The sequence below is a fragment of the Leptonotus elevatus genome, chromosome 1 (assembly GCF_054856555.1).
Source record: "Leptonotus elevatus isolate MCC_2025b chromosome 1, RoL_Lele_1.0, whole genome shotgun sequence".
Classification (NCBI taxonomy): Eukaryota; Metazoa; Chordata; class Actinopteri; order Syngnathiformes; family Syngnathidae; genus Leptonotus; species Leptonotus elevatus.
In genome coordinates, this window is record NC_141239.1 from 45706912 (window position 1) to 45723818 (window position 16907).

At 42.5% G+C, this 16907-nt stretch overlaps 1 protein-coding gene across 1 annotated transcript in view; it reads left to right on the forward strand.

Annotated features, from left to right (window-relative positions):
* slc29a4a (solute carrier family 29 member 4a) overlaps positions 1-16571 on the forward strand; it is a 17671-nt gene extending 1100 nt beyond the window's left edge. The window contains exons 2-11 of the mRNA XM_086092533.1: positions 944-1297; positions 2656-2787; positions 3703-3816; positions 4861-4989; positions 5976-6050; positions 11793-12061; positions 13427-13547; positions 13638-13825; positions 14376-14616; positions 15168-16571. Of these exons, the coding sequence (XP_085948659.1) occupies positions 1075-1297; positions 2656-2787; positions 3703-3816; positions 4861-4989; positions 5976-6050; positions 11793-12061; positions 13427-13547; positions 13638-13825; positions 14376-14616; positions 15168-15304 (1629 nt within the window). The 5' untranslated portion in view covers positions 944-1074 and the 3' untranslated portion in view covers positions 15305-16571. The remainder of the gene's footprint in view (positions 1-943; positions 1298-2655; positions 2788-3702; positions 3817-4860; positions 4990-5975; positions 6051-11792; positions 12062-13426; positions 13548-13637; positions 13826-14375; positions 14617-15167) is intronic.
* Positions 16572-16907: the final 336 nt, after the last annotated feature.

Consider the following 16907-nt stretch of genomic DNA (forward strand, 5'->3'; position numbering starts at 1 on the left):
CACTACTCAGCTGACCAGAGCCAGTGAAAGATTGAGCCCAGCTGCCGTACTGACATAGCGCTTGCATGCTGTGGGCGTGGTGCCTTGTGCGTACACATTCTATTATGTTGCAAAATGGCCGGTAATATACTGCAAACTCGATTATCTGCATTTGATTTCAGGTTGCTTCTGTCTGCTTTAATAAAAGGAATGTTTGTAATGGTAAACCCGGCCAAGGAACTTGAATACTGAATCGTTTTGTAGAGCTTTAAGATGTTGCTTAACGAACATGACAAAAGCGACGTACCATATTAACTCATTCACTGCCATTGACGGCTATTGACGTCAAAAATTCATTTGAACTATTTCTATTAGTTTCACATTTTTTTCTCACTTTTGTTAACAAGAGTATGAAAACCTGGAAAAATTATAGTACATTTAGAACAGATATAACATTTATGATTAATTGTGAGTTAACTATTGAAGTCATGTGATTAATTACAATTCAAAATGAGCAGCGTCGGGCAATTAAAATCGTAATTAATTGCAATTAACTCACGATTAATCACAAATGTTGTATCTGTTCTAAATGTACAACAAAAAAATTCTAGGTTTTCATACTCTTGTTAGCAAATGTGGAAAAAATGTTAAACTACTAGAAATAGTTCAAATGAATTTTTGACGTCTATAACCGTCAATGGCAGTGAATGAGTTAAGCTTAATGTGTGTGTTTATGTGCCATATAAAACATTAAGAAAAAAGAAGCTGCTTCCCCTGAAAGATGTAAAAATAAAAAAAGCGTACAAATACTCTCATCACACTGTTAAGTTGCAGCTCAATATTTAATTCATAACACAATTTGTCTTTCACTTTTCTGCATTCACCTTAGTTCAATTGGCTGATTATGACAGATGTCTATTCTTTTCTACACCCTTTACATTTTGTTCCCATGGTTTCCTTGCAGCTCCTCCATCTTCCAAGGACTTCCTGCCTCTCTGCCTCACCCGCTGCTGGAACAGGGTCTCTCTTGGGAATTGTGCGCAACATGCCCGCTCCCACAAGTGTCTAGCGAGCGTCCGACTTGGCCTGCAGAAGATGGACGCGATGGGAGCAGAGCGTCGCAGGCCCACGCCGGCGCAGACGCCCGAGGAGAGGGACGTGTGGAGGGCCGGATGGAGGGACGCGGGAAGAGAGGGATGGAGGGACGGACGAGAGAGCGGAGTGGTGCAGAGCTTCAGTTTTGACTCCTACCAGCTGGAGGAGGAGGAGATCAGCAAAGACGTCCCGGAGAGAGGCGTTCTGGCGCTATCTGAGCCCGGTGAGCTGCTATCTGACTGCGCACACACAAAATGTCGCTAGAGGTCATTGTTGAATGTACACAATCCATTTTCTATGGTTTATCTCGTTCACCCAAGTGACGATTATCGGCTGGCTCCAACTAGGACTGAAAATAAACATATTAATTTTATTAAACAACGGGTTCATTAATTATAGCTCAGTTAAGAACAAATCTTTATAAATTATATTATTCAAATAAAGTATTTCATATCCAAATATATTCATGCGTTTGCTTTTTTTCTACAAACGAGCTGGACCATCTCCCCCCTTTAAAAATGAAATGTGACCCTTGTGCAAAAAAGGTTTGCCCACATTGTCTTTGAGAAGATCTCCATTCATATTTACTATCTACAAATCTGCTCCTCTATTCTACAATATTGTATTAATGTAACTAATTGGGTTAATGTAATTAAAAGGGATGTTCAATCACTTTTTTATAAGACCAATACAAGTATGATTACGCAACTCTTGAGTTCTAGTCACCGATACTGATACTAAGTACTGATACTACTAGTTTTTAATCATAGAGTACCCCCCCCCCCAAAAAAAAATATGACAGATAATTTTAAAGAAAGACCTATATAAAACATTTTTCCTTTTAATTGCATGACATGAATTAATTTAAATAATTTTCTTCTAATGTCCAACTTGTATTTCCTCATCATCGAACGGCCACAAGAGGACAGCTGATTCTGGTATTGGCTGCCGAAGCGAGTACCAATTCCTTAGTTGAAAAAAGGTCGGGTATCAAACAGCTGGTATCTGTATTCGCCCATCCCTAGTAATGAACCCACCCCATCGCCCAGACATAGAAAATAAAGTCTCATTTACTAAACAGCCAGTACTTACCAGAAATGTCTGCAGTACCTTCGGTGTTGCTGTCGGCCTCTTGGTGCACAGGGTGTGTAGACTTTTGAAAGTACAAATTCTTTATAAAGGAAGTTCTGTTTTTTATCAGTGTTTTTTGTTAACAGAATTCCATGCAGCAAATGAATTTTGGTCTTCATCCAAAAAAGAAGTGCCAAAAAGTTGTTGTTTTTCATTAACATTGTAACACCTTCATTTTCAGAGAATGATGTTATAAATCACATCGATAAAAAGGCATCTACAGGAGGGATTTAATAAAGGCGTTCAAGTTGGTTCTGATCCAAATAGGAATCGAATAAATGGTGTGTTGTAAAACTGCAAGAAGGAAAAACAGAAGAACGGAACATTTTCTGTCCCCTTGCCCATCTTTCCTTTTAGTTACCTTTAAGAAAGATGTAGTGTGTCAGCTGTCTGTCTGTGATTTCATCTCTTTTTTTATGAATAACCCTTGTCTGCTTCCTTCGCGCTCAGACTTTGAGGAGCCGATCCCCGACGACCGTTACCATGGCATCTATTTTGCAATGCTATTGGCTGGCGTGGGGTTCCTGCTGCCCTACAACAGCTTCATCACAGACGTGGACTACCTTCACCACAAGTTCAGAGGTACAGACCAGGGTTATTTCAGTTAACGGAAACTAACCAAAAAAAACTAAAACTACAATTAAAAAAACAATTTCGTTAACGAAATAAACGAAAATGCTTTTTAAAAAACTAAAACTAACTGAAACTACATTTTATGTCTACAAAACTAAATAAAACTAACTATAATTAGAGCGAAAATATCCTTTGTTTTAGTCTTCGGTAATTAATTTAATGCATGAACCTTTGGGGATGAATTTAAATGCGATTTTAAGTAGATTTATTTCACCGGAATAAAGACATTTGAAAGTGTCACACAGAAGTGATGTCATCTAGGAGCAGCCAATAGAAAAGCACCTTCATATGACGTCGCTCCGAGGCGACAACGAAATGCAACGCTAGGTAAGAAATTAGTTACTTTTCTCATTTTACCATGGTGTTTATAAAATTTTGCGCACAAGCAGAGGTGGCAAATCCAGGTCCAGAAAGTAAAAACCCTGCCACAGTTTGGCTTTAACCCCAGGTGCTAGCTAGCTAACCAGTTCCCTGGCTAGCTCCCATGGCGCTCGTTTACCTGCTAGGGAGCTAGCTAGCTAGCTAGCATAAATGGTTAAAGCCTAACTGTGGCAGGGTTCTGGACCTGGATTTGCCACCTCTGCGCAATAGTAATACACATAAAAAAAATAAAAATACGAAAACTAATACTGAAACTAACTCAAACTAAACTAAAACTAAGCATTTTTTTTACATAACTAAAAAATTAACAGAACCACCCTGAAAACTAATTAAAACAAAAAAAAAATTAAAACGAAATAAAAACTAACTAAAATGAAAATTCCAAAACTATAATAACCCTGGTACAAACACACATCAATATGAATGTCATGCAACTTTTAAGAGTGTCACGAAAGCATTTTATGATATAACTGCCTGTTCCAGGGACGTCCATCGTGTTTGACCTGAGCCTGACGTACATCCTGGTGGCTCTTTTGGCCGTCCTCCTCAACAACGCGCTGGTGGAGAGGCTCAGTTTGCACACCAGAATCACTGTGGGTGAGTCACACGTTCACCTACAGACAAATTGTCGCAACGTCTCCCTTACACTAAAGACACTTGGAGGCAGTGAAGGTAAAATGGGCACATTTGGGAGTCCTCTTGCTGCCAGCAACTAAAGTGAAGATTCACTACTACAGTTGCACTTAAAACTATTCCAATCGCATCGTCATTTACATTTATTGTTTAAAATGAACAAAGTCTAATTAGATGTCCCATTGTAATGTTAGATGAGATGAGCTATTTAAACTGCACAGTGGGTTTTTTTGTATACTGTATTAAACGAATGTTGAATCTGATCAAAACATTCTATTAACTCATTCACTGCCATTGACGGCGCTAACGTCAAAAATTCATTTGTACTATTTCTATTAGGTTTTTTCCCCACTTTTGTTAACAAGAGTATGAAAACCTAGAATTTGTTATTGTACATTTAGAACAGATATGAAATTTGTAATCAATCGCGAGTTAACTACTGAAGTCATGCGATTAATTACGATTAAAAACTTAATTAATCGCCTGACGCCCCGAATTTTTAATAATATTTTCTTTCTTTTTTATTTATTTCTTCATTCACTGCCGTTGATGGCTATAAACGTCAACAATTAATTTGAACTATTTCTATTAGTTTAACATTTTTTCCCCATTTTTGTTAACAGGAGTATAAAAACCTAGAATTTTTTATTGTACATTTAGAACAGATATAAAATGTGTGATTAACCGTGAGTTAACTAGTGAAGTCATGCGATTAATTACAATTTTAAAAAAATGTATCGCCTCTTGCCCCTCATTTTTAATAATCTTTTTTTTTTTTTTATGAATTAATGGCAGTTAATGAATTAAAACTCCATTTTGCATCATAGTAATCTTGTCCTGCAGTGTTCTCTGCAGCATAAATGAGATCCACTTGAATCCTTGAGGAAACATCCAGTCAAGAGTGCTCAACACTGACATTAATAAAGTCCAGATTGAAGTGGAGGTTCTTCACTGGACGATGATGATCTTGACCTTTGTGTGATGTGTTTTATTTTGTTCTTTGTGCAGGCTACATCTTAGCATTGGGGCCTCTGGTATTTGTCAGCGTATTTGATGTGTGGTTGGCAAAGTTCACTACAAGCCAAGCTTATATTATCAACCTGGTCTCCGTGGGAGTAGTTGCCTTTGGGTGTACAGGTAAGCAAAGCAGCCAGCCAACAAAAGAATAGAATAGAATAGAATAGAATGCACTTTGTCCTGCAACAGTGCAATTAGGATTTTAGGATTTTTACACCAGCAAGTTGGCAGTAGCACCTTTCAAGAATGGCAATCAAATAATCCTAAAAAATAATAAAATAAATTAAATAACCTTCTGTCTTTCATCATCACTTCATTGCGTGTAGAGAATGCCATCGACTGTCAACTTAAGTTAACAGACCATTTCACGTAAAAAATGTCAAATATAATGCAATTAAAAATAACATTTATCTTACCTGGTTAATGTTATTTTTGCTGATGAACCTCACGTGAGGTTCAGGGCTGTACATGTCACTTTCATTTTCACACACGATTGCAAGTTGCCATATGAGGCATGTTTGTTTGGAATGTTACCAGAGCACCAAAATCAAATTTAACTCTGAAAAATGAAGGAAGTACTATAAAAGAAACCATTTGTTGTTATTCCTTTTCCAAATTCACAGAGCCACAACAGATGATTGACAGATCCACGTGTGGCCCCAGAGCCGCAGGTTGCAGGCCCCGAATCTAACCATTCATTCCTGCATACATCTATATCTTATGATTGTAAAAGTAGTTCACAAAAAATCCATCATCCCATCGGCTGCATGATTCCAGAAGGGCGAAAAGTCACAACACACACACTAGATGGCTGCTAATGAATATGAAATCATGTTGATGATTAATTAAGAAACATGCTTGATGATAGTCCACTGAATCCTCGTGTTTCATGCGTTGACCTTTCCCCTTGGCCTAAATCTTGTCCGAAGCACTCACTAGCATTTACAAACTAATTTCATACATTTTTGTACAGTTTGGATGCTTTCTATAATTACAACATGTTAGCCATTGGCAGTGGATGAAGTCGGTTACGTCCCCCGCTGTAGGCCAGGAACCACCACTGGTTGACTGTTTACACCACTAACCACTCCCTCATCCCTTTCCAGTGCAGCAGTCCAGTTTCTATGGTTACATGGGGATGCTGCCCAAGAGGTACACACAGGGGGTGATGACCGGAGAGAGTGAGTACAAAAATATCATCGTGCTCCTTTGACCACCATCTTCTAGCTTCCTTCCTCTCTAAAGTGTCTTAACACATCTAAAGCTCCTCCTCCTCCTTCTTCTTCTTCTTCTTCTTCTTCTTCTTCTTCTGTGAGGAGTGGGAGGGATAGAGAGAGAGAGAAGTGCGGAAGTTTGAGCGTTTTTTGGTGCTTTTTTCATCTTTTTTTGATAGTATGTGTAATAGTTTTTTTCTTTATCTTGTAGTTATTTTTGTAAAACTTAGTGGTTAGTGTTGGTGGGGGGTTTTCGGTGGTGGACCGGCGTCGCCGGTAGGCAACATGCCGGTGGCGGAAACGCCCGCTGCCGAGTTTGAGCGTCTCACTCGCCGGCACGCAGTTAAGCTGTTGCCGGCAGTGGGCTGCTCGGTGGAGGAGGCAGGAATGGCCGTGGGGAAGGTGGTGGGATACAATAGTATTAAATCTGCGTCCCGAATGAATGGAGCGATCGTTATCTTCCTTGATGACACTAACAAGGTGGGACAGGTGGTTGAGAGCGGTGTTGTGATTGGCGACACCTTCACTCCCGTTCTCCCCCTCGTGAGCCCTGCAAGAAAGGTAACAATCTCGAATGCTCCGCCGTTTATTAAAAACGAGGTGCTCGCTAAAGAACTGTCGAGATTTGGTCAACTCGTTTCACCGATAAAAATGGTGTCTTTGGGCTGCAAGTCACCGCAGCTTAAGCATGTTGTGTGTCACCGGAGACAGGTGCACATGGTGCTTAAAGACACGACGGGCGAGCTGAACCTGACATGCACTTTTAAAGTTGATAATTTTCCGTATATGGTGTTTGTTTCTACTGAACACATGAAGTGTTTTGGGTGCGGTGCGGAGGGGCACCTAGTTCGCTCCTGTCCGGAGCGGAGGGCGTCCGCTCCGGGGGGAGCGCCCCCCCACCCGGGGATGCGGCGGTGGCCGAAGGGGCGCCGCAGCCCACGGAGCCGGTGGATTCGGCGGCGCCGTCGGCTCCGGTGTTGGCCGGTCCGTCGGCTCCGGTGTTGGCCGGTCCGTCGGCTCCGGTGTTGGCCGGTCCGTCGGCTCCGGTCGCCCCGGTGACGGCGGGGTTGGCGGATTCGGTTGATACGGTGCCGGTGGTGGGCGGGGCCGCGGAGGGGTCGACAGGAGCCGGCGGTGGGCCGCCACTGCCACAAACCGATAACGTATTACAGGAATCGATAAAAGAAAAAAGGGGAGCAAACGCCGTCATTCTACGACCGTGTGAAAATGTTTTTTGTGAATGAAAACATGGCTGATGTGGGCGATGAGGCAATGTCTGATGATGACACACTGAAAGTGTCGCAAAAGAGAAAACTTAATGTTCTTGTGAAAGGTATTGTTAAAAATAGAAAAACGACTGAAAGTGAATGTGATTTTACACAGGATGACAACGATGTACCCTACTCTGTCGAAATGATTAAGAGGTTTCTTGAAGATACAAAAGGGGTACGGCAAACCGCCGTATCCGAGCATTTTCCCGATCTCAAGCTTTTTATTAAGTCCGCAAAGCCTCTTTCACGAAGGCTCGGGGAAGTGCTCACCGACCAAGAAATTTATCGGCTCAGAAAGAGCATAGCGAAAGCCAAAGATGAATTGCACATTGATGAAATTGGAGATTAATCTCCTTTTATTGTTTTTTTTGTCATTGCTGTGTTGTCCTAATGGGTCGCTATTTATTTTCCCATTAATGTGTGATTTTAATATGGGAACTCTGAACGTGAATGGTGCCCGGGCTGATTTCAAAAGAGCTGCTCTTTTTAAGATGATGGAATTGAATGGACTGAATGTGTTGTTTCTTCAAGAAACGCACAGCACTGACAACAATGTCTGTGAATGGAAAATAGATTTTAAGGGGGAGGTAATTCTGAGCCATGGTTCCAGTGCCAGTGGTGGAGTTGGTATTTTATTAGCTCAGAATTTTTTGCCGGCTTATTTTAGTGTAGAAGAAATTATTCCAGGTTTTTTACTAAAAGTTATAGCTTTCTATGAAAATGTTAAGTTAGTATTTTTAAATGCCTATGCTCCAACCAGAGGGGTGGAGAGGATCACGTTTTTGGATAAGTTAGGTGATGCTCTTAAAGCGTGTCGTGGTGATTTCGTGTTTTTAGGCGGTGATTTTAATTGCACTGAAAATCCCGCTCTGGACAGGAATCATCCTGAGCCACACCCTGGGTCGTCTCACAGACTCAGACAGCTCATTAAAGACCACGAGCTGTCTGACCTATGGAGAGTTTTTCATCATGACACACGACAGTACACATGGAGCCATAGCTATGAGAATTATTTATCCCTCGCCAGACTTGATCGCTTTTACTGTTTTAGTCACCTTTTAAATATTTTTAAAAGGTGCTCGATTCGGCCTGTTGGTTTTAGCGATCATTTTCTTGTGTCTTGTTCCGTTTTTATTCAGAACATTCGCTTACGAAGCGCCTATTGGCATTTTAACACAGCTCTTTTGAATAATCAGGCTTTTAAAACAGCTTTTAAGTTTTTTTGGTTATCCCACAGAGAGAGCAGACCCAATTTTCCCACCATCCAGCAATGGTGGGATTACGGAAAAATTCAGACCAGACAACTGTGCCAGAATTTCACTCGCTTTGCCACGGGTGAGTTAACCCGGACTGTAAGGGGTCTGGAGAGACAGGTAGAGGAGTTACAGTCTTTAGCTGCATCTACTGGAAATAGAGGGCTTTTAGACTCCCTCAAGTCCAAACAGTCGGCGCTGGCCAGCCTGCTCGGGGTGTCTGCACAGGGGGCGCTGGTCAGGTCGCGTTTTATGAACATCTCGCAGATGGATGCCCCCTCTCAGTTTTTCTTTGGGCTTGAGAAGAAAAATGGACAAAGGAAGATCATTCATTGCTTACGCACGGGTAGCCGTTCTGAAGTCTCAGATTCTTCTGGGATTAGGAAATATGCTGCCGGTTTCTACAGAGACCTTTATAGGAATGAGTGGTCAAGTAATTCAGAGACACACAGTACATTTTTAAGCGGTCTCCCTCAGGTGAGCCAGGAGCAAACCCCCCAGTTGGCGGCACCGGTGAAGCTCGAGGAGCTGGAAGCTGCCCTGGGGAGCCTGCAGTGTGGCAAGGCTCCTGGCATTGACGGCCTTTCGGTGGATTTTTACAAGTCCTTCTGGCCGATTGTCGGACCAGACTTGCTTGCCGTGATGAATGACAGCATCAAAAATGGGAAACTCCCGTTGAGCTGCAGGAGGGCCATCATCACCCTGCTACCAAAGAAGGGAGACCTGCAGGACATTAAGAACTGGAGGCCTGTGTCCTTGCTGTGCTCTGATTACAAGATCTTGTCCAAAGCGCTGGCCCTTAGGCTGCGAGGGGTGATGTCGTCCATCATCCACCCTGATCAGACCTATTGCGTGCCGGGCAGGCTCATTAGCGACAATGTCAATCTAATTCGGGACTATTTGGAACTCTGCAATTCCTTGGCTATTGGGACTGGTCTCATTTCCATAGACCAGGAAAAGGCTTTTGACAGGGTTGAACACCAGTACCTGTGGCAAACCATGGGTGCCTTTGGTTTCAGCCCTGACTTTATAGCCATGATCCGGGTGTTTTATTGTGAAATTGAGAGCGTTCTTAAAATAAATGGTGGTCTGAGTGCCCCTTTCGATGTCCGGAGAGGGGTGAGGCAGGGCTGCTCTCTCTCTGGGATGCTTTATTCTCTGTCCATAGAGCCTCTGCTCCACAAGTTAAGGGAAACTTTAAACGGTGTGTACATCCCCCAGTGTTGTATGTCTTTCAAACTGTCTGCCTATGCCGACGATGTAGTGGTTTTAACTAAGTCGCAAGAGGACATTGATACGTTAAGAAAAGTTGTGAAAGAGTTTGGTTTTATTTCATCTTCGCGAGTGAACTGGGGGAAGAGCGAGGCTCTCATGGTGGGAGAGGGGCTGAAGGACAAGCTCAAATTGCCGGGCGAACTGGAATGGAAAAGTGGGGGTTTTAAATATCTGGGCATTTTTTTGGGGGATGAGACCTACAAAAAGAAAAACTGGGAAAATGTGTTGGAGACGGTAAGGGGAAGGTTAAAACGGTGGAAGTGGTTGCTGCCAAAAATGTCTTATAGGGGCAGAACCCTCATCGTCAACAACTTAGTTTCGTCTTCCTTATGGCACAAACTAATGGTCTTGGACCCTCCAGCCTCTCTCCTGGAAGAGTTGCAGCGCATTTTAATTGATTTCTTTTGGGGGGGCAGGAGGCACTGGGTTCCACAGAGCGTCCTTTTCCTCCCTAAAGAAGAGGGGGGGCAGGGCTTGGTGCATTTGGCCAGCAGGGGCGCTGCTTTTAGACTCCAGTTTATACAAAGGCTCCTGACTGGCCCCAAGGATGTTCTGTGGAGACCATTAGCCCGATGCATCCTGCAGCGTTTGGGTTTATATGGGCTGGATTTTAGTTTGTTTTTAATGGACTTGTCTCGCATGAACACAGTTTCTCTGCCTTGTTTTTATCGGAGTGCTTTCAAAGTCTGGAACTTCCTGAAAAAACAGCGGGCGGAGCAGGCTGACTCACTGTACTGGCTCATGCAAGAACCTGTCCTGCAGGGAACCCTGCTGGACTACCCTAGCTGGGGGGGAGCGACTCTGTCCAAAACCCTTCAAGCTGCAGGGGTCGCAACGCTTGGCAGAGTGGTGGAGCTGACCGGTCCCAGTCTCGAAGACCCCGCTCCGCTGGCCTCCATTCTGGGGCTACATTCCTTGAGGGTCGTCAACCAGCTGCTGAACCACTGGAAAAGAAGACTGGCTGGAAATGAGCGCTCTCTCCTCAGTCTGTATGGCAGTGGTTCCCTAACTCCAAACCCGGAGGACGGCTTCCCCCACATCGGCCTGCTCCCAGAATTGGGTGACTGTGGCGGTCCCCTGCTGGAGAACATTCCAGCAGTTCCGTTGGGAACCGCGTCCGGAAAACACTTTTACCGAACAATGGTCAAGACCTTACACAAAAACAAACTTAACGGACGCTTGGACACTCCATGGAGGAGAGTTATAGATGATAAACTGAAGCCAGCTTGGGGCACCTTATACAAGGCCCCAGTGGTCAAGAAACACGGCGATGTTCAGTGGCGGATCCTCCACGGCATCGTGGCCGTGAACTCCTATATATCCGCGATAAATCCAGCTGTTGCGGACACCTGCCCCTTCTGTGGACACAGGGAAACAGTATTTCACTGTTTCTATCAGTGCGAGCGTTTGCAATCTGTTTTTGATTTAGTTGATAGGGTTTTTAATCAATGTAAAGTAGTTTTTCACAAGCACTCTTTTATTTATGGTTTTAACCATAAGGGTCAGATCAAGAAGGAAAGCCGGGTTTTAAACTTTGTTTTGAGCCAGGCTAAGATGGGTGTGTGGTTGTCACGAAAAAGGAAAGTTGAAGATGGGGCAGAAGTTGATCCCACGGTTCTGTGTAAAAAGTTGATAAAGTCCAGACTCTTTATTGATTTTAGTTTTTACAAGAGAGCAGGAGATTTGGATAGGTTTTGTGACATGTGGACTGTTAACGGGGCACTGTGCGACGTGAATGAACAGGCGCTATGTTTTAGTGATGTTTTGATGTAAAAGCTTTTGTATTTTTTTATCTATTTATTTAATTGCTCTTGCCGAGCTGTATGTTAGGAAAATAATGTAAATAAGAGCGGCAAATAAATGTATTTTTTCAAAATCAAATCTTCTTCTTCTTCTTCTTCTTCGTGCAGGCACCGCCGGCGTCATCATCTCCCTGTCTCGCATCTTCACCAAGCTGCTGATCCCGGACGAGAGGAGGAACACGCTCATCTTCTTCCTCATCTCCATCGGCATGGAAATGCTCTGCTTCCTTCTTCACCTGCTGGTGCGCCGCTCCCGCTTCATCCGCTACTACACCAGCCACAACCAGGGCAAAGGTCAGGGCAAAGGCCACGACCCCCGCGGCAACGCCACCGGCTACAGGGTTCATCACGACGTCACGGCGGAGGAGGTTAAATTTGTAAGTCGTACTCGATGGCGGTGTGAAAGCATCTCACTTTACTCTCAAAATTACTTATTCATGTTACGTTTTTACCAGAGAAATCATATCCAGCTTTGGCAAAATAGCAGCGCTAGCAATTCTAAGCTAACATTAGCGCTGTAAGCAAGCTGATGTTAGCCACGAGTGCTACATCGCTAGCATGACTGGTTCGTAATGGAATGTCACATTATCGGTTTGAAGTCATATTTTTTTGTTATGTACAACAAATGAACAAGCAAAAAAGAAGTAATAAGATTAGAAAAAATGTTGCTCGTTCCCTGTTGCTAGCCCAGTTCACCTCTAAAAGCAACCGAGGGTTGTGTCCTCCTAGTTGAAGCAATACTCTGATACCTTTGTCCTGTTTTGTGAGAGGGACATCACAATTTTGTCTGACACAGAGGATTGTGATTCAGGGAGTTCTTTGTGCTGGTTGCTAGGGGAAACCAAGGCAGTATTTCACTTTACGACTATAATCAGGAAGAGTGTTTCCTTCTGGCTCCTGAGACCCTATAATCAACTAATGGATGCGTGTGTGCGTGCATGTGTATGTGTGTGTCATCAACCTGCAGTCACTCAACAGTGATCCGCTAATAGCTGTAGCCGTAATAAGCTGAAGTCATGCAGCCAATGTGGTGTCGCTTTAATGAAAGGAAGAGAATAAATACATGAACTGTGAGATGTGCGTCCTCCAGTTTTGTGTCAGTAAATAGTGTCCTTCAAAGAGGACAAAATAGTAGGCCTCATGCACAGAAAACTCTTAAAAATGTGAAGTATTACTTGTATTTTACTTTTTGTGTGAAAAGGAAACAATTACAAATTTGTACTCATTCTTTTCATGTTATAGGACGGAAGCGTATTGCATTCACAGCTCCTGTTTTTCTGACAAATTTTTGGGGAGAGCTTTGTTTTTTTCAGTATTTTTTTTAATTGTCTGTTTTTCTGAATCTTTTTTTCGGTTTTACTGATTTTTTTTTTCTGACAATTTTTTTTCCAGAAAAACAGGCTGAAAAAAGATATTCAAAAAAACAGAAAAATAATTATTTTTATAAAACAAGGAAAAATTACTCAGAAAAACAGATATATATTTTTTTGAAAAACAGGATTTTGTTTTACAGAAAAAAAATACTCAAAAAAAACAAAGCTCCCCCCAAAAAATAGTCAAGTGAATGCAATACGCTTCCGTATGATAGTGACTATTTGCAACGTCACAATTTTAACGTTTTATTCTCCAAAATGCTATTTATTCTTAAGTATGTTGTGTGAATAAAAAGAAGTAATATAGATAAGCTGCTTTTTGATAAACTATGTTAATGATAGAAAGTGTTATTTTTGGTTCCTGCTCAGGGGAATGGTGGAATGGGGCCCCCCACAACCGAAGACGGCATTGAGGACTATGTTGGTGGGACATACGTGCGATTCGACGCCCCAAAAATCAAGATCAGAAAAACCTGGCCTGGTGTTCGCGGTAAATTCATTGATTTTTTTCCTCGGATGTGTACTGAACTCGTTTCATATTAGGCGTTAATTCTCGTTCACGTGCGTCCTCTCTGGACAGATCTGATTTTGCACCGCTACGTGGTGTCCCGTGTGATCTGGGCCTACATGCTGTCCATAGCGGTGACCTACAGCATCACCCTGTGCCTGTTCCCCGGCCTCGAGTCTGAGATGAGGAACCAGACCTTAGGGGAGTGGCTGCCCATCCTCATCATGGCCACCTTCAACATGTCTGACTTTGTTGGCAAGGTGAGGAGCCTCTCGTGAAGAACCTCACATTAGATTTACAAATTGTCTTTTGTTTTGGGATGATAATGACTATTTTACATTGTGGGTTGTGCCAACGAACCAAAAGAAGCTTATTTAAATCGGAAGTCAACGTTAAACATTTCTTGACAATAATATGTTACATGTGACCTCACTAGTCCAAATCCAGCCGTTTTTATTCATCTCTGGGGGCGGCCATTTTGCCACTTGCTGTCGACTGAAGATGACATCACAGTTGCTCAGGGCTCAGGTAGCAACCAACCACAGCTCAGCTTCAGAAAACAGGTGAGCTGTGATTGGTCGTTGCCTGTGTCCTGAGCAATTGTGATGTCATCTTCAGTCGACAGCACGTGGCAAAATGGCCGCCCCCAGAGATGAATAAAAACGGCTGGATTTTGCTGCTTAACTCCACTATATTCCACTAACACAATATTAACCGGAATATCATATGTAGACTATTGGGGCTGCGTAGAACATATTACCGTCACAGATTTTTTTGGGGGGGTGGGGTGGGGGTTTGACTTGTGTTCAGATCCTGGCAGCGCTGCCCTACGACTGGTCTGGAGGCCGCCTGCTCTTCTTCTCCTGCCTGAGAGTCGTCTTCATCCCTCTCTTCATCATGTGCGTGTACCCGGCACACGCCCCCACCCTGGCCCACCCGGCCTGGCCGTGTCTCTTCTCCCTGCTCATGGGCGTCACCAACGGCTACTTTGGGTCCGTGCCCATGATTCAGGCTGCTGGCAAGGTGGCGCCGGAACAGAGGGAGCTTGCAGGTAAGACAGGGTTAAGGTCTCATTAACTCATTCACTGCCATTGACGGCTAAAAACGTCAAAAATTCATTTGAACTATTTCTGTTAGTTTAACATTTTTTTCCACTTTTGTTAACAAGAGTATGAAAACCTTCAATTGTTTTCCTTGTACATTTAGAACAGATGTAAAATTTGCGATTCATCGTGAGTTAACTAGTAAAGTCATGTGATTAATTACGATTAAAATTTTCATCACCTGACGCCCCAAATTTTTTATGTATTCTTCTTCTTTTTTTAATTAATTCACTGCCATTGACGGCTATAAACGTCGAAAATTCATTTGATCGATTTCTGTTAGTTTAACAGTTTTTCCACTTTTGTTAACAAAAGTATGAAAACCTTGAATTGTTTTCCTTGTACATTTAGAACAGATGTAAAATTTGCGATTCATCGTGAGTTAACTCATGCCTGTCACCCCTAATTTTTAATATTTTTTTTTATGAATTTATGGCAGTGAATGAGTTAAGTATAAATACCTGACTTGCGTGCAGTAATGAAGTGTTGTTTGGTGCAGGGAACGTGATGACGGTCTCCTACATGACAGGCTTGATGTTGGGCTCAGTTGTGGCGTACGCAGCTTACAGCTTCACGGCCCCTCCAGGAAGCGGTTTCGCCACGCTCAATTTACACGCTAACACTACCGGCGTTTGAATGTCCTCACATGGTTCGATACTCGCGATTCTAGACAAACATGTAATACTGGCAGCACCCAGGAGAGGGTGGCCTTCTCCCATTTGAAGGAAACGATGTAGCATTACATATCTTTCCATTCTCCAATCAGGATGAGAGAAGAATTTGGGGATGTTGGTGAACTTTGGCCCCGACTCTTCAGTGGTCGTCCTTTTGGAGTGTTTCACTGTGAAATCGGTTTCAGCATACTGGCGTGCTTTCATTTACTACTATGTCACTTTTTTTTAGGTACAGTAGCTGGAGTACCGATGGTCCTTGAATGCACCTTTACAAAAAAATATATAAATAATTTGGAGACAGTTATCATTAAGGTAAAATTTTGCTATTTTGGTCACAGAGGGCAACAATTAACTAAAAGATGAAGATGACTCTCAAAAGGTTGTTTCTATCTGCTTTTCCATCAGTTTGTCGTACTTTAGTGTTTTCAACTGAGAGGCTAACCAAATATAAATTCAAGTAAATAAATTAACATGCGTGTTAGCATGCATGCCTCACAGTTTGGGATTTTGAGGTTCGAACCCCGACTTTAGCCTTCCTGTGCGGAATTTGTTCTCTCTGTGCTTATGTGACTTCCTCCCACATTCCAAAAACGTGCATGTCAGGCTCACTGAAGACTAAATTGTTTGTAGGTGTGAATGTGGCTCTGAAGGCTCGTTTGTCGACATGTTCACCCAAGTTTAGTCACAGGCCCCTGCTCACCCGTTACTCTACAAAATAAATCAATTATTGACCATATTAATTCCGCATTAAGCAGTATTGCTCATCTGTGGCCGACAGCTTCTGTTTAGTGTTCTTTGTGTTTTTGTTTTGTATTTTTATTTTAAGCTCCAATGCTCCTCATGTGAGTGCAACCTCCAAAGCCCAACAAGCCAAATTTGGAGGTCAACCAAAATATTCTGCTTTTCAAACAGAAGTTGGAGTTGAAACTGTTATGATGGACCTCACGCATGACTTCAGCAAATCTCGTGGAAAAATTAATGATTTTTTTGTGTGTGTCACAAATGATGGTAAAGGGTGTGTTGATAACCATAGAACCTCAAGTAGAAGCATCTAACTGCAAAATACAATAGTACATTGTACATATAAATAGTGAGTTATTTAATTAAATTTTTACTTTTATCATACAGCTGTTAAAGGGGAAATTGTTGACAATATTATATTCTATGCAGCCTCACTAGTCTAAACATGACATTCTGATTAATATTAATATTACATTTGCGGAATATGAGTTATGCAGCAAAATCCAGCTGTTTTTATCCATTTCATGGGGCGGTCATTTTGCCACTTTGCTCTCAAGTGACAATGACGTCACAGTTGCTCATGTCTCAGGTAACGACCAATCGCAGCTCAGCTTCAGAAAACAGGTGAGCTGCGATTGGTCATTGCCTGAGCTCTGAGCAACATTGATGTCATCTTCAATCGACATCAAGTGGCAAAATGGCCGCCCCCTGAGATGGATAAAAACAGCTGGATTTTGCTGCATAACTCTTATTCCACAACAGTTTTATTAATCAAAATGTCACGTTTAGACTCGTGAGGTCACATATAACATATTATTGTCAAG